General features: G+C 36.4%; 1 protein-coding gene across 3 annotated transcripts in view; it reads left to right on the top strand.

Annotated features, from left to right (window-relative positions):
* Positions 1-23,131, top strand: part of LOC122347824 (radixin) — a 40,496-nt gene that overhangs the window by 5,514 nt on the left and 11,851 nt on the right. Inside the window, exons 2-7 of one of the 3 annotated variants that reach the window (XM_043243056.1) lie at positions 1,124-1,201; positions 15,910-15,993; positions 17,364-17,459; positions 19,107-19,229; positions 20,242-20,393; positions 22,943-23,026. In XM_043243056.1, coding sequence (XP_043098991.1) covers positions 1,190-1,201; positions 15,910-15,993; positions 17,364-17,459; positions 19,107-19,229; positions 20,242-20,393; positions 22,943-23,026 — 551 coding nt within the window. In that variant the 5' untranslated portion in view covers positions 1,124-1,189. Of the gene's footprint in view, positions 1-1,113; positions 1,202-15,909; positions 15,994-17,363; positions 17,460-19,106; positions 19,230-20,241; positions 20,394-22,942; positions 23,027-23,131 lie in introns of those variants that run through there. The other 2 variants (XM_043243055.1, XM_043243057.1) reach the window with 2 other exon arrangements.

Here is a 23,131-nt window from a genome sequence, read left to right as displayed (position 1 = left end):
CAAACATGAAAGCACGATGAGCCCGTGCTGCTGCACACACACACACACACACACACACACACACACAGTCAGTCAGCTCCAGCACAACACTCACTCCCTTTTTTTGATTGCGTGTTGCATTTAATGCATCACGCATGGCATGTCGTACACTTTAGATCAAGGAACTTGCAGAGAATGAGAAAATAAAGTGTTAATAACATAGTAATGCTATGCAGAGATATTTACATGAATCCTGCTCCTCTCCACTGAGACTAATATCTATCCAAATATGATGATAGTCGTCTTCCTAAGCTGTTTTTTCCACAGTCGGGCCAGTGCGTACCGGGCGGGTAATAGCCTCGGACCTGTAGCGCACTAAAACACTAATCAGATGTTAGTCACTGCAACTAGCTTTATCACAAAACAGTTGCATTGCATTTTGTGTTTAAATCATTTGTGATTAAATCTTTATCGGGGTTGGAAATTTGTCACCGAAATAAAGTGGTATGAACCGTTATTTCACAAAAGACAGAGGATACATTCGGTCTAGTGTAGTCACATAGCCTCGCTCTACATCGCATTTACAAAGAATGATCATTTCTATATTTTTATGACATACACTGAGTGTAGACGAGACTTATGACCGATACAATGTTACTAAATAAATACACAATTGTGATAGAGAATGAGAAGCTTACCCCTGATTTTGTTTTTAATGCATTGTATGTTTACTATGGTAATGTTAATGACAAAATATTTCTGAATTCCCATCGGGAGGTGTTTCAGAAGTGACCAAACTCTCTCGCTGCTATCTTTAAGTGAGCTAAAAGTCATTTTAAAAGTCTTTTAATGCTGGTGTTATCTGATAACTTCATGAAATGATCCACGGCGCTGACCATTCCTTTAGCCCCAGCTGGCTCACTTGAGCTCTAAGTGTCTGCCCAACAAAAGCCAGGCCTCAAGGAAGCACCAACGAGGCACGATCAGGCCCCGGAAGTGACAGAGGAAACCACAGGGGAAACACGGCTATTGACAGCTGTTGTGAATGAAGCGTAATAAAGATGTCACCTTTTTTGGTGGAAATGTAAAATATTGTAGAAGTGTTCTTATTCAGTTTTTCCCCTCCTTTTTTAGGGGCCTACAGTCCTGTGATAGAGGACAAGATTTTCTTCTTTTCTTGATTACGTGGGAAGGGAGGAGAGGAGACAAGATGCCGAAACCAGTGAGTATATACTCTATATATTAACACTACGGAGTGTGTTAGTTTACAGTCAGAGATGGCGAGTTCTGGAGGGTGCCCATTCGGCAGTCTGAAATATTGACTTAATGGATGCAAAAAGGATAAATAAAGGGGTTTTCTTTATAATAAAGTGAACATTTGCTTGTTTTGTGTGTGTTTATTTAATGCTGATAATGTCACAGGAGCATGAAATGAATGAAGGATATTAGAACAAATAATAAGTCTGGGAAGATTAAGAAAAGATTATCTCTTGACTTTAACGGCATTGCTTTGACAGGAGTTTTGTCAGAGCTCTTCAGTGAGCGTTAGGTTCAAATCAAGTCTTTTGTGAGGTACTGTTTTTGCCCATCCGTCCGCAGCATAAAAGGATGTTTTGCACTGACAGCAATTTGAAGCAACGGTGCCACCCGTAGTAATTTCTTTGCAGTAAGGGTTGCCAATTTTGGCGATTATGTGGAACATCAACCGTTGATGATGCAACAAAAAAAGAGCTTCAGCTTTTCACTTCAGTGAGCAGTGAAGCAATGCTGTAGCTTCACAGTTGGAGCGCAGATAGTACTTTGCTGCCTTACATCCCTGGATAGGATGGCCAAGTGGGAATGCTTTGACCAACAGCTCAGAGACTCCAGCAACATTAATCACTAAAACTCCACTCTCCTGTAAAAGTTTTATAATAAGAGTTTGGCAGTTTTGAATCAAGGTGAATCATGTTCCTGAGTCTTAAATGTTTTTGCTTTTATCGTTGCAGCCTCCCAAAATGTGAAATCTATTTTTTTTTCCCATTTGAAATGACCATAGCCTGGAAAAGAGCTGTTGTTTTTCATGTATTTAAAGCAGATCCAAATACCTCAAGTTGACTTGTTTCCAAAGAACTAGAGAAGCGTCTTGACAAACAACTGGGAATACAGTAAGATTCCAGCTGCTGACTGTATGAAATAACAGTGCTTCTGAAATGATCTAAGTTTAATCATTTTAAAGTCACCGGTGCTTGGAATGTTGTTAAAGGACAAATCGAGGGAAAGAACGCTCACTTCGGCACATTTTGGTTTATAGATATCAGAAGGATCCCAGCGTTAGGAACATGTGGCTTGTCCGGATCATATCTGAGGCTTGATCAGGGCATTTTGTAAACGAGGCACACCGTCATGGAGAGACGCAAAGACACACGTGTTGAAAGATGAAGCAGTACTAGATCTGACTGCAGCTGCATCACAATAATTTCATTAGGTTTTATTAGGATTGTTTCCATGCAATAGCAAGAGGGCTTTCATACTGTTTATTGATACTGCAATTACATGAACCAATCATAACAATGCCTGACCCCCCACACACACACACGCGCATTTAAATTTGTTTTGTTTTTGTAATGAATTTTGCAATGTTAATTAATGTAAATGAAATGGTCTCACTTGGGTAAGCTTGCCTTCCTGGATGCATGTTGCTGAATGCAGTTTGTTTAATTTAGCAATAGACAATATTTGCCAATGCTTCAAGTTCAGTGTAATAAATGGGGAAATAAGTCAGATAACAGATCATAAAGATGAATTGTTAATAAAGACTGATAGCGTTTTTGATAACACAAAAAAATGAAATATAAACTTTAAACTTTTTTTTTAAATTTAATTTAGACCCAAAAGACACAGAGGTAATTTGTAGTTGTACCTACATCTGTTTTATTTCATTAATTGGATACTGTATTAAAACATTAGCTGCTCTTGATGCAAACTTCTTTTTTGTCCAGTTGAGCTTTATTCAACAAGAATCATCAGGGGAAATTAATTCATTATAATTTTTAGAATTATTAAATGCAATTACTCTAAATGGTAAAATTACTCTAAATTGGTTTAATAAAAAAATTAAAAAGTGGACCGCTTTAACCTCTGCCTCGCTGTGTATTCAGATTATGTAACTTCTGACATTCTTGCCTGGTGTCCTAGTGAGTCCACCGCTGTGACCAGACCAGTGGGAGAGTGTGTGAGGTTGAAATGTATTATTCATGTGAGCAACAGGGAAGGTCCCGTCACTCTTCTAACCCTACGATCCTGCCCTGCATGGGGTGATTATGACCTAATAGACCTCCTAGAACGAGCCCCCACAAGCAGCCTTGTATTTTTGTTTCCTCTGGTGGAATGGTGCAATATTAAAATAAATAACCTTGGAAATTTGGGAATGTTTTGTTGTGTGTTTGTATTGGTGTGATGAAGAACAAGAACATGTATCGAAACTGAGCAGTATTTTCAACCACAATTTAATGTTTAAGTCTTTTTTTAAAACTATTTTTTCTTCCAATTGCATTGTGTAAGAATAAATGTATCTTTATTTAATTACTATATTTTTTTCCCCAGTTTACCAGTTTTTCGGTTTCATGTGTTTTTGTAAAAGCAAACTACCAGTTTGGTGCCCATAACTCAATTTAATAACATCATCTTTATAAAGGCTTTAAAAATAAAAGCTTCACTTGCCCTGTCAATATTTTCATTGGCCACCACCACAAAGTGCTTACTATTATTGTTGTATAAAACGATTTATTCATTTTCACCCCTTTATATTGTATTTTAATGAAGTTTATTTCAAAACACAAAATGTAGTTACCAGATAAGTTTCAGAATCCCTACAAACCCATCAGAGGTTATATTTTATTCACTGGTGTGAGGAAGTTCGACCTGCCACAGGTGCTTTCTGCAATTCTACTCTTCAGTCATAGAATCCGTCCACTTCTGTAACTGTCTGGTTTGGCTAGGTTACCAAATCCAACCTCAGAAAAGCGCAGAATATAGTCCGGACTGCTGGAAGAATCATTGGTATATCCCAATAAAATTGGTACACTCCGCTCTCCAGGAAATGTACATATACAGAGAGCGTAAAAACCCCTCGGATCCAGGCCTCTTTGAACTGTTGCCGTCTGGTTGATGCAACGAGCACCAGAACAGACAAACACAAAGATTCAGTGTCTCCGTTGTGCAATAATCATGTGCAAAAGATGACAATATTTATGCTTGGGTTTATTTGTCATAACTTGCCCTATTATTCATCATGGGGTTTTGTTTCCTTGCCGCTGTCGCCTCTGGCTTGCTTGGTTGGGGACACTTAACTTCTAGTGACTATCGTTGAATTGACTACAGAGACCGTCTCTGCATTTAATAAGAAATTGGTCACTCTCGTCATTATACATCCCTGTCATTATACTGTACAGTGCTTTGATGCAACCTGTGTTGTTAAAAGCGCTATATAAATAAAAATGATTGATTGATTGATTGATTGATTATTCAAATTCACTTGCAATTGTAGGCTATATAATGAGTGTCAATTTAGTATTAAAGAGCTGATCATTTACTGGTAATGTGGCTGTGGTCACTTTAGGGCATAATGTATAAGTCTACTATGATACCCTTCATTTTCACTGAAGATACAATAGTCTGTAAAAATGGTATTTTGACATAATTTTGTATGTATTTGTCTATTCAAGCGCAAGAAGAATTGGAATTCTGGCCTTGCATGCTGTTTGTGTTCTTATTGCATGCACAGATAATGGTGCACCGAAATGGTACCGAATTGAATTCTTCTTTTGCTTTGTAATAGGAGTTCGGCACAAACACAATTCAATTAGTGAGTGTAGCCTCGGCGCAACCCATCAAAAGTCTTATATAAATGGCGCAGAATAAGTCTTGAACGTTTCATATATGCATGTTTATATATGTTCACATGTACAGTATATGTATGTATATAAATGGTATTTTGAAACTATCTAAACCCAACGTGTTTCAAAGTGTACTTTGGGGTTAAGGCGAACAGCTCAAAAAATCAGAATTGTGCTGTGTGTAAGCTGTTGTGCAACAGTTGCACCATTGTAAAATCAAAACTGCACTGCAACTTCTAAACCATTAGATCTTTTTGACCACAAAGGTCACCAATGAAATTCAGGTCCTTAATGAAGTCCTGATTGGAGCATCACTCTACTAGGGTTGAATTAGTCGACGCGTGACTATTCCCGTACTTCTGGTTTTAAAGGTTTCCCCTCTTTCTTTGATTTTCTTTTAAATAGCGTTAAAAACGTTTAAATAGGAATACAAAACTAAAAATCAGTAAAGAATAAGGACAAATATTTGTGAAACGTATCAAATCTATTAGCAAAACAAGACAAGCATCTTGATCTAGAATAATGGGAAAAAAATTGTTTAATTAATTTAATTTTGTTAATTTAAAACAAAAATCAGCAAAAACTGTGGAACCAGATAAATGAGAAACAGATGTTTTACTGGGGGGTTTACTGACCTTATCAAGCAGATTGATGGCAGAAGTCAACAGGCTTTCCAAAATCCCAAATGTTTTAACAGGTTGCATCTCTAGTAATAAATATCTGATCTGTTCATGACTGTCGTTCGTTCGATACGCTGCACTGTTCTCTCACTGAACTAAGTAACATTTTATTAACAAGCCTGAATTCTACATGTTAAAAAGAACGTTTCAAAAATATAAGTATTGGTGCTCGTGTTAGTACATAGTGTCCTGTGACCGTCAACCGCTGATCAAAAAGCTCTGAAGATTCTGATTGGAGCACCCTTAATATATTCTAAAACAAGTGGTGTTTTTTTTTTTGGTTTGAATATTATTATGTGTGTGTGTGTGTGAAAGGATTAATAGGTGTGTTTAAGTAAACTAGTCTTTCTTGAGGACCAGATGGTAAAGCTTTATGATTCCTCGATCTATTTTTGTCCTTAAGACCGCAGACTTGCCCGTAGACATTTAATCTCACATGCCTGTTACAGGTTTAAAACTACATTGCCATTATCGTCTCAGCTGTAAACCCGGTCAACAAATGCATCTCTATCAGCCTTGACTCCATCATGCAGTTCTTCTTCGGGGCTCAACAGGTGTTGTTGTCTATGGTTTTGTTTGTCTTGTTCTGGCTACATTTTCATAGGCCCTGAGAAATGCATTGTTCTTTATAAATGTTTTAGGGTAGGCAGTACATGTGAATATTAGCGATACAGCTATTTTTGCTGATTATATAGAATTAGGGAATTCTATGTATAAAAATAAAATGCTATAAAAAATGATTCTGTGTATACTGCAATGTCTTATTGAAGAATGCAGTGATACTAATAGGTCTGCTTATTCCGATCTGATACAACAGTTGTTTTCCCTTTTAAATAATTTTTAATGAATTTCTATACTTCTATACCACTTTTATGTATTAAACACAATCTGCTAAATATGTATACAAAAATTTTTGATGTAGCCAATGCATCAAAAAAGCACCACCATATTGTTGGGGACACTTCATTTCTAGTGATTATCATCAGTTTACATACATCATTTCTGAATTTAATAGAAAATGAAGTGTTCAGTCTTGTCATTATACATTATCACTCTAATCTCCTGTTTGATACTGTTCAGTGCTTATATGTATTGATAAAAGCGCTCTTGTTGCTGATTTGAATGGTGATGCTTCCCATTTTAAATGTCAGTTGGTGGCCTTTCATTGTTAACCAGAAATGTGCTGTTCTGATGTTCATTTAGTTTTCTGTGTCTTTTTTTCCTGTGTCACTTGAAAGGTGTCCATTTTGAATCCTTGTGTTAAGACTGAACCTGAAAGAACAAACAATGTGTTGTGGGACTACTCGTCATAAATCACATACTATTAAGTTCAGAATTTTTGACTGTCTGTGACTGGAAATGAAATTGCTGGTCGATATGTCCTGATCACAAAGTTTCCACATGCAATGCTGTCTGTGGAAGTTTTGAAATTCGAAATCAAGATTAGACAGGATCTGCGATTGTCGTGTGTATCGTTCAGTGCAGTAGTTCATCAGGAGTTCATCTCCATCCGATGGCCAGAGGGTGCATCCCAGTTAAAGATAAGGAAATTACCTCGACAAGTGGGATAAGGATGATCACTATGATTTGGAAAATGACCACGAATTGTACAATAAGTGACTCGTTCCACCCCTAGTGGAAGGCCATGATTGACAAGGGCCAGTGGAGGGAATTTGGCCCCTACTTTTTACGATGAGTGTCATAGGATTTTTAAAGACCACAGAGAGTCAGCACCTCCCGTAGTGTCTCATCCGAAGGGTCTCACTAACACCTACCAACAGCAACCTAGGTTTCCCAGGACGTTTCCCATCCAGGTACTGTCCAGGTTCAACCCTGCTTAGCTTCAATGTCTTGGGCTGCAAGGTGACACGGCTGTGGTATCAGGACTACAATTGACATCATATATAAATGCAAATCTTTTTTTTTTTTTTTTTTTTTTTTTCAATGCAAAAAACTTATTTGCGTAAAAAAAAATACAAAAAATAAACATTTACAGGTGTCACAATCTGGACTAAGTTACAGATGTTCTCTTATTAAACGGCTCTCAAAATAAAGTGCTGTGACCTGGAAAGGTAGAAATAAGAATTAACTGAAAATACGTTATTGTATAAAAGAACAAATGTAAATTTCCACAGTTTTTAAATGGTCATTAAATATGTTTATGAAGCTGAAATGCCATAAATATATTTACACTACAAAATTGCAAAAATAATTTTAAGATTGTTTAAAATATCTTCAAACATACAAATAAGAAATGCTGGGAAAAATGTATTGATACTTTTAAATATGAGCAAACCACTAGTAGGTGTTGTTTTTAATGAGAGTGTCATTTAGTCCTTTATTCAACCGATTCAGAGACGACACAATTAACATTGAAAGGGCCATTTAATTTATTCACCTGATTCATTCACAAACGTGGATTCATTCAGTATCGAAGCACTGTTGTTCAGAGACACACAGCGGTTCTGCAGTGGCTTTGATTGGAACTATTTTCATCAGAAAATCTGAGCAAAACCAAATGTCTGTTTTTGTTGGCAATCAGAGCAAGTGCTTGTCAATCTTTAGCTCTGCCCATGGTGCTTTTCTCAGGACTTAACAATAACATGTAATGGTATTCGTACAATATGAGATTTACGATCTTTTTATTGATCTTTTATTCTAATTGCCAATGACGTAAACGTGATGTAAATAATATATTTAGTGCATAGTGTAGACGACTTCAAGGCAGTGGTCGCACTTATTAAAATGAACGCGTTAGCAGAGCAGTTGATTTGTTAATTGAATTGAAACATCATTGTTCAGCCCTGCTCTTTGCTTGCATTGATATTGTTGCCTTCAGGTGCAGCAGGGGGATTTGTAGTTCAGAACAGGGGGAGGGAGCATGTCGCCAGTTGAAGCTTCCTTCAGCAAAGCCTCTATAAACGGCTTACTGTATCCAACAGCTGCACATTCAATTAAGAGGGAGCATTTTAGAAAGGGGATAAACGCACTCTTTTAGTGTGGTCTCTCTGGAGATGTATGCACCTGTTTACACTGTGAATGTGTATTTCCTACTGTTTACTACTGCTGCTTTCCACCATAACTTTAAATACAAGTGCAAAAGCAGGATAACCTTAATGCTGGAAAGACCTTTTTAACTAGCCCATCAGGTATGACCATCCAATGCGCATTCAATGTTAAGAGCTGTTAAGATTAAAACTGGCAACTCCTCAGTGAGTCATGGTTGTAGTTTATATTTCCATTTTGTAATGTCTTTGTTTTTGTTAATTGAAATGATCTGTAATAAAGCAGACACTGCCTGACCGTGTCTACATCAGATGTGACTATGGGACAAAGCAAATAATGGGCGAATTCCAAACAGAAGTGACCACCACTATGCCCTACTGCCTTCGATCAATCAAGCTTTTATTTATATAGCGCTTTTAACACAGATTGTATCAAAGCACTGAACAGTATAAAGGAGAAGAATACAACGATAGGGATGTATAATGACGAGACTGAACAATTTATTATTAAATGCAGAGACGGTCTCTGTAATCAATTCAACGATAATCACTAGAAGTTAAGTGTCCCCAACAAAGCAAGCCAGAGGAACCAAAGCCTCATCCATACAGAATGGAGAAAAAAAAAACCTTGGGAGAAACCATACTCAGTTTGGGGTCAGTTCTCCTCTGACCGGACACCCAGCTTTTAACTTCCAGTTCAATTTTAAACACAGCTGTGTCAGATAGTGTAAATGACTCGTGTTTTAGGAGTAGTGTTCCCAGTTCTAGCTGATCTAATTAATGAAGCCTAGCAATCCTTTAACAGATTTGAATAATAAAAGTGTGTTGGTGTGTTATGTGTAGGCCAGGTTAAAAAGATGTGTCTTTAATCTAGATTTAAACTGACAGAGTGTGTCTGCTTCTCGAACAGAGTTAGGGAGATTGTTCCAGAGTTTAGGTGCTAGATAGGAAAAGGATTTGCCGCCCGCAGTTGATTTTGATATTCTAGGTATTATCAAATGACCAGAGTTTTGAGAAAGCAGTGGATGTGCAGGACTATAATGTGATATGAGCTCACTCAAATTCAGGGCTTTATAGGTAATTAATAAGATTTTAAAATCTATCTGATGTTTGATAGGGAGCCAGTGCAGTGTTGACAGAACCGGGCTAATGTGATCATACTTCCTAGTTCTAGTAAGGACTCTAGCTGCTGTGTTTTAGACCAGCTGAAGTTTGTTTATTGAGCGTGCAGAACAACCACCCAATAAAGCATTACAAAAATAAAACCTTAAGGTCATAAACACATGCATTAATATTTCTGCATTAGACGTTGATTACGTAGCACAAGTCATAATTTAAATGTTTTTAAGATGGAAAAACAGTTTTACAGATGCTGGAAACATGGTTTTCAAAGGAAAGATTGCTGTCAAGCAGCACACCTAGGTTCCTAACTGATGATGAAGAATAAAGCGGCCATCAGGTGTTAGACAGGGTTATAGATTATTACATGCTCATTATTACAATAATTAGCACCTCAGTTTTTTCAGAATTTAGCATTAAGAAGTTACTCATCATCCAGTTTTTTATTTTTTATGCATTGTTAGATTCTTCAAAATGCAGAGCCCTTTAAAGTGTGTTGTTTTTAAGGATTTAAGGCATTACTATCTCATCAGCATTTGTAACTCCCTTGGCAAAGGAAATGACTGACTAAGCGTTATTTTGACAACGTTGTTCATATGTACAGCATTCAGCACTTCATCAGTTGTTGCAAACCAATGGGTGAATTCCAAATTGATTTTTTTGGCATTTTGGGAAGGGGGCGTCATATGTAGGGACATTCCAAACGAAAGTGAGCAACCAAATCCCTTCAGGAAGGGCCCTTCCAAAAGTTTGTAAGTGAAGGGAACATGTGATCATCTGATCTTCAGGGTTTTTTTTATCAGAATATTAGAATGATTTCTGAAGGATCATGTGACAGGAGCAATGATATAAACAGTTCAGCTTTCTATACTTCATAATGTTGCTGTATTTTGGATCAAATAAGTTCAGGCTTGGCGAGCAAAAGATAATTCTTAAAAAAAATCTAACTGTAGAAAAAACTTGACTGTTAGTGTTATTATCTTTAATATTATTATCTTTATCTTATATAGTTTTATAAGAAGAGGTTTCATAGACTTGGCATTTTATCTGTTGTGGGCATTCTTGGCAGTTTTTATGAGGGTTCTTTTAATAGTGTTCATATCGATATTGAAATTATATTGTCTCTGCCAAAATTAAAAAATATCTTTTGATTTAAATTTTGGCCATGTGGTCCAGCACTAGAATGTGAAGAGGCTTCCAGCCAGCATAACACGTAAAATCTTTCTAAAGACAATCACCTATTAGAACTTTAACATTACCTGCTCTTTGGCTGTGATATGGCTTTATATTGGCCATTTATGCGCTTTAAGATATCTGCTGCATCTATAAACTTTGATACAGTCCAAAGGATGAACTTATTTTTAAAGAAAAAAGATATTTTTAAATAAAAGGGCCGTGCACCAACCACCAACGCCGGCTCAAAGTATTCTGTTACAGCTCCGTTATTCCGATCCTTGTTTTTCCGCCCTCTCCCGAGCGTCATCATTCACAATCTGTGTTCCCAGAGATTCTTATGAGTGCGTCTGTATTACTTACTACTGGAGGAAGCATAACGGTTAACTTGAGTCACGTGTGCCTTAACCAATCACATTTTATCCTTGAAGTTGCGCTGTAACCATTAATGGATGCCATAGGAATGAATGAGAAGATTAACAGATAGGCAGGCGTTCATTAAATGAGAAGCTCTAGTAAGAGAGAGAGAGAGACAGTTTAACATTGCAGACATGGATTCAAATCTCCATCAATCAGCAGGTAAAATCATCATATAGAATGTTTAGCAGTTGTTCACACTTTAATTCTTAATTTAAGTGTGTCTTAGTTGATCTATAACGCATCATAAGCTATTCATAATGTTCTATTAAAATTGATATTAGGCCTGTAAATAGCTGAAAAAGATAAAATTTACACTTCCATTGAAGTGAGGGAGAGCCGCTTCTCCTCTTTTAATTGTAAATTTTTAACAACTGTAATCTGTATTAACAAGCTCCCCCTCCTTTTTTTTTGGTTTGGGCCACTGCCTCTCAAAACTTATTTGTAAGGCCCTGCTAAATCTAAATGTGTTACAAGACCCCAGATGCTATTTAGCACATGTTCTGGTCTTGCCCAGATATCTTGTCTTATTTCTATTTCTGTCACTCCAAGCTTTAATGCCTGTTTGTAAGCTTAAATTAGATTTTTATACAAAAAATGTCACCAAAAATAATTAATAAAATTATTAATATTGTGACACAATCATTAATAAGATTATGCTATACATTTCTATTTACACACATGTCTGATATCTCAAAATTGTGCTGAACTGAGGAGTTAGCATTTTGAGTTATCTATAGTTAATATTAGTTCATAAATATATTTTTTCATCTGGCAGTCTGTTATTTTTTTTTCCATCTTTTTTTTTTTTTAAGTAATTATTATTATCATTTTTTTTTATGCCTTTTATTTGATAACCAGAAAAACAATTGAGCTGACACAGAATTTCTAAGGATACTTACTATTACTTTAAGAAAAACCTGAATAAACTAAGTTGTGTTATGCATTATAAATATTTAGACATGCTAAAACACAGGATTTGGTAACAATGGAAAAATTTCGTAGAATTTGATGTTTCCCCTATTTAAACACTTGCATACCTGAGAGGCGTTTCAAAGATGGCCGCTGAGTCACATCACTTGCCTTAAAGGGACTTTGGCATTGCTTAACTGAAAATCTGAATTCAACAGCCTCCGCAGCATCAGATACAAGTAATTCATCTGATCTGTAATAGTGGTGACAACAGCGGCCCTGTTTTCCACCCCTCATTTTACTTCAGCTGTTACATGACCGTCATCCAGAGAGTGAAAAAGCTGGTGTAAATAGTGTGAGTGGTAGATCAGCTCTTGTTCCTGCTGTCAATTATTCAGCTCCATTCAGCCGAACATGCAATTCACCTCCTAAACTCTCACAGCCTGCTAAATGCTTCCGTGGGCCTGCTTTTGTAACTCCGTTTTGATTTTTCTTAACATTTAAGGAGTTTACATTTCAGCAGTTTACATGCTTGTACAAATTTGCATATTCATATTCGTCTTTTGATAGATGATAGTGATGCATGAACTTTGACTTGCTGCGACATGCAACCTTTTAGTAGAAAGGTTGACTACAAAGTAGACTACAAAGTTTAAATGTGTTGTAAAGGTGGCAGAAGCAGCAGCATGGTAGTGACCAGTATTGGGAAATTATTAGTTATAGTTATACAGTTACAAATAAGAAATGAGTTAGCAACTGAGTTAAATCATTCTAAAAGTAACCATTTACCAGGGAAAGTAACTGTGTCATTTAAAAGGAAATTCAAGTTCAAATATGTCAAATAATGTTGATGCCTATATGATGGACATAAATACTTTTAAACATTGTGCACTATTATGCACATAATATATATATATATATATATATATATATATATATATATATATATATATATATATATATATATATATATATATTATACACACATTTTACAGAAACAGTAAAATTACAAACATTTCTAAATGTTATAAATGAGCTTTTATTTGGACTGAAACCTGAACGGCAGCAGATTTATAAATTATTCTCATAACCATGCATGCATGCATCACATTGTCAAATACCTTGTAAAAATGTTACTGACAATTTCCCTCGCGGTTTGGACTCGAGGCAGCTTCTTGAGTTCATGCGACGCAGATTGAACCTGTGCAATATGTGCCTGTATTGTTTTGCAGTTCAATCTTAAGGCCATATTGCGATTAATAATCTTTATACGGTAACCAGCAACAACCACCCCTCCTTTTCTCTTTTGTCTTTTGCAGTTTGTGCTTGAAATGTTTAGCATCTTTGCTTTGGTGCTTTGGTGTGCGCCTCTAATTGTTCGTCGCATCATTATTCTGTATTTTTGCCTGCTCAGATTATTATTTTGGCAGCTGTCGAACATTCGGTTCATCCCTAATAAACACCATTGCGTCTCTATGTCATTGATATAGCAATATGATGTAAAATCTTGTAACAGTATTATCGTGGACAGTATGATAGAACACAGGCCTAATTCCTGTTGGAAACTGCAAGGTTCTTTGTAGGTTAATTAAAATGTAGATGGGAACTGGATTTAAAGAAACAAGCGCTCATCATGGCTGTCAATTTATTACATATTAACAGGAGAACAAAAAGATGACGCTTTCTTCAGTACAAAATGTTGGCTGCAAAAATATTTTCTGTGTGTGTTGGTGGAACACAGAAAACCAACCGCCTGCACCAAAACTTTGGCTATGTAGGAAAACAATTGCCTACTTTTTTTTTTGTTGTCGCACGAGGACACTCGTCTGTATCTGAATGACACTGAGGGAAGAAACAGAACTATCTAATGCTTAATTCATCAGATATTTTCACATAGTACAGCACAGAGATTGGATTGAGCAGAAAAATCTCAGAGTGGCATAGATATGGCCCTCTTCTGCACCTGCACCACATCCTGTGACGTAACCTTCACTTTGCTTTTGAACTCGAAAGAATGAAAATAACCCATTTCCACTTTTTTTTTTTTTTTTTTTTAATAACATTCAGTGTGTTTGCACTGAAATTCAGTCTGTACATATTATTGTTTATAGTATATACATGTTATTTTTGCTGTTTTGTATTTTGTATATTGTATATAATTCTCTTTATTTTCTGTCTTGTCTTGTTATCGTGTGGCACTGTAGAGTTTCTGTCACTAAAACAAATTCCTCGTATGTGTGTAAACACACCTGGCAATAAAGTGATTCTGATATCTGTCCACATCTTAAATATCTGTTGTGAGAGTTCATGACCTTTTAAAAAGATAACTGTCCTATACGGTTCCCTCCACTTCTTTGGCAGCATTGGTATTTCTGAGCAAAAGTAATTCTGGCTGTGAAAATAAATCTCATTGGAATCTCATTGGAAAACGTTTTTCTCCAGTGCATGTTGTATATATAAAGAAAACAAGGCCAAAATTCCTTAATCATCCATCACAAGGAGTTTTAAAAAATTGATGTGCGAAACAAGAACTTGTTGAGCTTCACAAAATAGAAAGTTGCTAGACAAAAGCTAAAGCATTGAAAATCCACATTTCTACCATCAGGGCAATAATTAGGAGGTTCTGGTAAAAAAAAAAAGCATTTCTAATTATTGAATGCATCGATGATGAATCATTCCTAGTTCCTGCAGTGCAAACACTCCAAAAAGTGGCTAGTACCAGAATTAGTTTGGGTACTGTGAAATAGTTCTTGTGGTACGAAACACCCTGTTGCTAAAGGTGAAAGCTGCCGGTTGAAATGGGCACTTGGAACGCACTTTTCAGAGTAGAATCAAAGAAACAGCTATGTAAACATAATATGGTTTCTTAACAGCAACAGGAAGTGCGCAGGATGGTACAGATTAAAGGTGCAGTATGTCATATTGCCAGGTAGAGGCTGAAACGGGCACATTTTAGAGTAGAATTACTGGCTATAGCATTTTTTTTGATAAATGGCTATGTAATGATAACACGTTTCCTAAATATCCACAAAAATGTTACTTTTTGGCATTAAAAACTTACACACAGCACCTTTAATTAAGGATATGATGCCAGTGTTATTAGTTTTTATTCTATGAGTAATGTAGCCTAATGTAAGAGAGCTGGAGAGTCGAGCATTTTCTGGTATGGGTGGCAGTATACATGCCATGCACTAAAGAAATGCTAATCCATATGCGATAAAACCAGTTCTGTTCGCATGAAATGCCTAGATAGGCAGGTTACGAACGATGTCTGTATTCATCGTATAGTATGTGATGCATCCTAGAGCTTTCATTAGAAATTAATGACAGTAGGGATGAGAGGGGAGAAAGGAGGGCCAAGCTGCGGTATATGGCAGACAGAGCCGCTGAAAACTCTGCTGTAACTCAATCCCAGCAGCACGGCTCGTTGGATCACCTTTCTCTTATGTGCATGCTTGTATGAGGGGGAGAGAAAGATAGATACTCACATTTATTGTGAGTATAAGATAAAAAAAAAACTGTTGCTACAATATGTCAAAGTATATACTGGGACTGCCCAATCAAAATAGAAGCATACCAGTGACATGGTTTATTGTGGTGATAATAAATGTGTGTGTATATATAGATCCTGAAAGTGTGATATTTCACGAGTATTAATATACTAATCTTATACTGGTCTTAATTGGTCAGTGTTCAGTGAAAAAAGAAAAATGTATAATAGGTACATATTTTTATTCTTGTGTACAGATTAATGTGCGTGTGACTACTATGGATGCGGAGCTGGAATTTGCCATCCAGCCCAACACCACTGGCAAACAGCTCTTTGATCAGGTAACTGTCTACATTCAAATTCCACTGTTTTCAGTTTAACACTAATTTACCAGCTAGGACCTTGCTTTGTGTTCCTCCTCAAATGTTTTGATTTTAATATTGTCTTATTTTGTATATTTCAGAAGTGTTTTTTTTTTTTTTTTCAAATATAACAGTATAACACACACACACACACACACACACACACACACACACACACACACACACACATTTTTGTACTTTATTAGAGTGCTGACTTTTGAGATCTAGCATTTAAATGTTTCTCAATGTGGTTGTAGTTAACCAGCTCCTGGGTCATTAAATAAAATATTCACTCATTCAAGCATTTCCCTGGTTGCATCACCATAGATTGAAAAATACAGCAATATTTATGCACTCAGAACACTTCCTTCAACACACTGAAGCAACCTGACTGTAGCTGAATAATGGCACAATATCCTGAAGTTTGAAATAAAAAAGACTTAACATGACTGTGGGTCATATTAAGGGTCACTTCAGACCTCACCTCTTAAAGCTTCCTGACCTTGACTGATATAATCAGGAAGAGTCCTTTTTGAATGATGTCTGTTTGACCAGCATTTGGTTCTCACATGTTCATTCTTTTATTCTTATTTATCTATCTATATTCATCATACGTGCCATTTTTCCCAGACACGTCCTTGCCAGGATATCTGATTTGAATGAAAGTACCTTGAGAGCATTTTAAAAACATAAGGAACCGATGTCATACACCAATCTGCATGCAAACAAAGCCAAAACCTAGATATTTTAGGCAGTATAGAAATGGGTATCTTTCACGTTTTTGCCTGTATTCGGTACGTCTTCTCAACTGTACCTTTTTTCTGTACTTTACTCTGTGTAATAACAAAAACATTTATTAAGGCCAAACTATCAATTTCAGCATTTTGAACGTTAGGGCCCTGCAATTCTTTTTTCTTCTAGAAAATATTTTTTCTAGTTTTATTTTTTCTGATAATCAAATCAAGACATGCAACTTTTTTTAATCACATGAAAATGAAACCCTTTTAATTGTTGGCAAACTAACAGTGGTTTACTGTTAATACATTAATAAATGGTAGAAAAATGGCGTAAATATTCCTTTAAAAAGTTTTAATAATATTTATATAATAATTGTTTCTAGAATGAAGTGGTTAATGTGGTTAAATTTGACAGTGAATAGAATATATAAAGACATGCATTACAAAAGCAATTCAGTCGACACAGACAAGTATTGAATTCGGTACACAACCCTATGTGTTGTGTAGTTCAAGTCCTTCAGACATTGAAACTGCAATGTTAAAAATAAGGTCTATTTTAGCTCTTTCACCTTTTTGTTTATTGTTGAATAAGATTAATTTGTTCATCTGCAGGTGGTAAAGACAGTAGGTCTGCGAGAGGTCTGGTTTTTCGGTCTGCAGTACGTGGACAGTAAAGGCTACACAACATGGCTGAAGCTCAATAAGAAGGTAAGGCTCTCCCTTCCACTTTTCCATGTCTCTTGCTAGTACTGATGCTCTTATAAGCCACAAATCCATCACAGGTGTGCAATTTTACCTGGCTTACTGTTAAACAGCAGTGGGGGGAAAATTAGCCTGTGGTTAAAGTTGTCCTGCTGTAAAAGTCTGTGCATAAACCCAAACCTTTCTATAGACAACTTGCAAAAACAAGTTGGGTTAATTCACCCAAAAATGTCAATTATATTAATTAGCCATGTGTCATAGTAGTTCAAATGTAAAAATTTGTGATGAAGTCCAAGAGCTTTCTGGCAGTGCAACTACTACAATCAATTAACTGGCGCTCCATTTAAAAACAGGTGATAGAGATACAGCTAATCAAATAAACTGCTTTACTGATGAGTTGCGCATCTCAGTAAATTAGACTATTGTGGAAAAGTTCATCTATTTCAGTAATTCACCTCAAACTCGCCACACACAGACCTGTCAAGGAATTTGGCTACAGTTGACATATTCCTCTTGTTAAGCCACTTCTGAACCACAGACATCAGAGTCATTCTACCTGGGCTAAGGACAAGAAGAACTGGACTGTTGCCCAGTGGTCCAAAGTTCTCTTTTAAGATGAGAGCAAGTTTTGTATTTCATTTGGAAACCAAGGTGCTAGAATCTGGATGAAGGATGGAGAGGCTCATAGCCCAAGTTGCTTGAAGTCCAGTGTTAAGTTTCTGTGATGATTTGGGGTGCAATGTCATCTGCTGGTGTTGGTCTACTATGTTTTTTGAAAACCTGTATCACTGCACCCGTTTACCAAGACATTTTGGAGCACTTCATGCTTCCTTCTGCTGACCAGCTTTTCTTTGAAGATGCTGATTTCATTTTCCAGCAGGATTTGGCAACTGCCCACAATGTTGTTTGTAACAAAAGTTACAAAAGTTGGTTAAATGACCATGTTGTTGGTGTGCTTGACTGGCCAGCAAACTCACCAGACCTGAACCCTATAGAGAATCTATGAGGTATTGTCAAGAGGAAAATGAGAAACAAGAGACCAGAAAATGCAGATAAGCTGAAGGCTAGGCTTCCTTACCACCTCAGCAGTGCCACAAACTGATCACCTCCATGCCACGCTGAATTGAGGTCATTAAAGGAAAAGGACCCCCTATCAAGTATTGAGTTCTCACACAGTAAATGAACACACTTTCCAAAAGGCCAACAATTCACTAAATATGTTTTTTTTAATTGGTCTTATGAAGTATTCTACTTTTGTTGAGAGATTGAATTGGTGGGTTTTGTTAAATGTGAGCCAATTTATTTAATACTCAAGTTTCAAAATTTGAGTTGAATTACTGAAATCAATTAACATTCTAATTTATTGCGATGCACCTGTTTTGCCCAGCCCACTAGATAGCCTAGATCCACTCTGTTCTAGATTTTGATACTGCTAAATGCTTTAACACAATCTGTATTGTTAAAAGCACTATATAAATAAAAGTAACTTGACTTGACACAGACAGTAGAGTGTGGTCCTAGTAATGGACCTGGATTCAAATCTCATTTCGCAGCAAATGCACAAACTAAAACCTTGCATGCAGTGTACATCAAATTTCCTAAATCAGCAAGGCAAATATAGTTCTTTAATGTATTTCTGTGAAAATTTGGCAGGTAACTCAGCAGGATGTTAGAAAGGAAAACCCTCTGCAGTTCAAGTTCCGGGCAAAGTTTTTTCCAGAAGATGTTTCTGAAGAGCTGATCCAAGAGATAACTCAACGTCTCTTCTTCTTACAGGTATTGGTAAACCTGCCTTCCACACACTTGCCATGAAATTGCATTCATTAGACTTGACTAATATTTTGTGTAATTTCAGTGGTGCTGAACCAAAAACGGTGTGATTCATTTTGAAACAGAATTTCTGAAACAACTGAACTCATCCGTTTAGATTTGATTTTAAGGAAGAGCAATCTTTATGTTGAGTAAAACTTTTTTTTTTCTTACAGTTCAGTGCAAAACCTACCAAACAATATACATATTATGATACAAAATGATTATTATTACCACGTTTCAGTGAGCATGTGTATATATGGAATTAAAATAACGATATATGTTTTTCAAACAAAAAAAATCATGTTAAAACTGCATTGCATTGACTGTGATTGCATACACAATACCTAGGCCGTATGTATTGTATTTTTGCGTATATGTGTGTATGTATCAATTACATACGAAGTATGTAACCAGTGTAAGCACACATCGGCACATAGTATCTACAGCTCCAGTGTTTGTGTAACTACACATATCTAACCCACTGAATGGTACAGGACATTGATAACAGCACCTTTTTGTTAATAAAAGTACAAATGTGTGACAGAACTAACAGCACCTTTTGGTAAAAGAAAGTGTTATACTTTTATATTAAGTAATCAGTTCCTATGGATTTACCATGTAGTTACTTTGATGATACATAGCAGCAGCCAGTTAGTTAGGCTTTACATATAAACTGTGGTTGGTGGACAGAATGTTACACCTTTATATGGACAGTTCCTAAGGATTTAGTATGTACACTGGTATTACAGTAGTGCACCAACTCTGATTCCAAACCTAGCCGTTTTTTTTAGCCTCTGGATCCCATGTCTCCATCTCTATCCAACCCTAAGTCTTACGCTGTGGTTACATACTATTTACACCTTTAGTTACTATGCGAGTACACAGGCCATTTAATATAAAGTGGGACCAAATGATCTACATGATAAATTTTCAAAAGAGGAAAACTAGCATAATTAAATTTCTTTATTTTGTCTAGGTGAAGGAAGCCATTTTGAATGATGAGATTTACTGCCCTCCGGAGACAGCAGTTCTACTGGCCTCTTACTCTGTTCAGGCCAAGTACGCCGACTACAACAGAGACATCCACAAGCCCGGTTACCTCACCAATGACAGGCTGCTACCACAGAGGTGAGCCTGTCTTCTTAATACAGTTATACACAAGTTGGATGCCCCTCCCCATCAGTAGATCGATTATTTTTGCAAATTTAATGTGGTAATATAATGCTACTATAAAAATATAAGCTACTTTTATATTTAGAAGATGAAGATATCAGGGTGGACTTTTTTTGCTCATGCTTCTGTACACAGGTTAAAACAGAACCCAGTGCGTCATTGCAGGCTATAATTAAATGTCCCTGTGCCTTGGCAAGCCTTTAATGGCCTCTTGTTGAATCACCTTGCAAAAGCACTGCGGTTTACAGACAGTTGAAACTGCGGAAAATGATTAGGATTAGTCAAGATAATTGACTAGTTTGTTATTGAGTTTGACTAGTTTCTGCAGCATTTTTCTAATTTGTTTTTTATCAATTTCTTATGAGGTTCTTATGAGATCTTTTGCTTGCTCTTAGGCCATGTGTCACCCAAAGTGTTTTTAGCCAGCTGAAATTCCAATACAGCAAAAATTCCAATAATATCAGCCAAGTATTATAATATTAAAGACTCTAATACAGAATATGTAAATTTAGTTTTTTCTTTTTTTATGCGTTATGTAGCTGTTTGTGTAAGATCTGCAGAGTTACGAAGCTTAAAGTCTGCAACAAAAGTAGAAGGCTGATCCAGACTTGGCTAAAACGCCTCACGAAAACACACCCCCACATGTCTATGTCACGATATGGAAATATTTACATAATGCAGCCCATTTGTGTACGCAAAGAAAGAAGGCATGGATTCAGTAATCACAGCAGTGTTGATGCTGCCATGTCTGGGAGATGCTGTGTTTCTGTGCCGTTGCATTTTATTTAGCTTTCAAGTAAATGCAGTTAGGAATCATTAAGAACAGCACAACCCCAGTATTTAAATTTGTGCAATCCATTCTATGGAGACAGTTTTGTGAACCCAAGAGAGTACAAGGCTGGCTGTGCACAAAGGCTATTTATTGACAATTCGGTGCTTCTGAATCAACAACTGTAAGTATGAATTGGTTTTAGTTTAAAGAAATAGTTCACCCAAAAATTTATATTCCTCCAAAAACTACTGACCCCCAAGCCATTCTAGGTGTGACTTTCTTCTTGCAAGGATACTTTTTTTTTTTTTTTTTTTTTTTTTTTTTTTTTAACTTGGACTATATTCATCTGGAAAAGTCATAGACACATAGGATGGCTTGGGGGTGAGGGTCCGCTTTCTTAATTGCGTGCTACAAATACATCCAAGCGTTATCATTGTGTCCGTCATGTTATTGTTCCTCTTTTGTTTTCTTGAACTGAGAGTAAAACTAAGGTTTAAGATTAACTGTCTTTATTTTGAAAGCCAAAGCTATTTTAATCACAATGCACTGGGTCAGCTGGCCAATCAGAACAGACTGCTTGTCAGAAGGACGGTCTTTGTAGAAAACCACAATAATGTACAGTATTTGAAAAATAATGATTTTTTTTTTGTTGTTGTTTTGTTGTTTTTTCTACATTAAACGGTTAGTTCACCTCAAAATTAAAATGATGTCATTAATTACTCACCCTCACGTCGTTCCAAATTCATAGGACCTTCATTCATCTTTGGAACAGCAATTAAGGCAACATTAAGCGTGCAGCGCTTGACAGTGAAAGGTTCAAAGCATAAATGGAAGCAATATTGATGCGTAGTGTATTATATGAATGTAACAGTTTGAACCTTTTTAACATTTTTAAATTTCAGTTGTGTGATGAACAATTCATAGACTTTTCTAGTCCTGTGTTGTGAACAGACACCTAGTAGCAAGTAACATTAGTTGAAAAAAAAAAAAATTTTGTCAAACCAAACACCTTTATCTACAAACCCTGTATAAGAGTAGGAAGACTGAATGACGTTGGAGAGTGTTTTACCATGCTGACTGTCATAACTGAATGCTAAAAGGAGAGTGACTTGACAGCTATATTAAAAAGAACAGTTTGTATGAATTTTCATTTAACTGCTTAAATATCAGTACCTCACGTCAAGCTATCAAATGGCTTCACAAGACTATAGTGCACAAAAGCTTTATGGTGTTATATATTGTTTTATGCCTTTTGTGGTGCTTAACATAAACACAGAGCAGCACACACAACATGGGATTTGGATCAGGGATTAAGGGATGCACTCATATACTCAGTATGTCTGGGATAGGATGGGTGCACCCCTAATGATGAATACAGAGTAGTGGAGCTAGTTGTAATTCTTAATATCCACTGTACGTGTCTGGGTAGTACAGAACTAGAAGCGATGAGGCATACATACATCCAAATTAAATTAAAACACATTGCAAGGGTTTTATTTGCTTTGTCCATTTGCAATGTTTATTTTATCTCTTTATATTAATTTGGGGATCAGAATACATTTATCTGCAAGCATGTAACAAATCTAACCCCACACAAAGACTTCCGCCGCCTTCAGGAATTTCAGGTTTTAGGGTTCTACACAACAATGATTATATAGTCCATTTTCTCACCCCCTACAGTGATGCCAGACTGATTCATCATGTTCTGTGTGTTGTGAATATTATTACGTAGAGTTTTGGAGCAACACAAACTGACTAAAGAACAGTGGGAGGACAGAATACAGACATGGCATGAGGAGCACAGGGGTATGCTAAGGTAAGGCTTGCACACACGAATTGTAATACGAGAGCACACCTGGGGCAATGGTGTTTTTTCACTCCCCAGTTACACACACTGTGAACTTGACAACAGTTAAAGGAA

The sequence above is a fragment of the Puntigrus tetrazona genome, chromosome 7 (assembly GCF_018831695.1).
Source record: "Puntigrus tetrazona isolate hp1 chromosome 7, ASM1883169v1, whole genome shotgun sequence".
NCBI classification, from domain to species: Eukaryota; Metazoa; Chordata; class Actinopteri; order Cypriniformes; family Cyprinidae; genus Puntigrus; species Puntigrus tetrazona.
The sequence above is the reverse complement of the archived record's forward strand: the minus strand, read 5'-3'. Positions and strand labels throughout refer to the sequence as shown.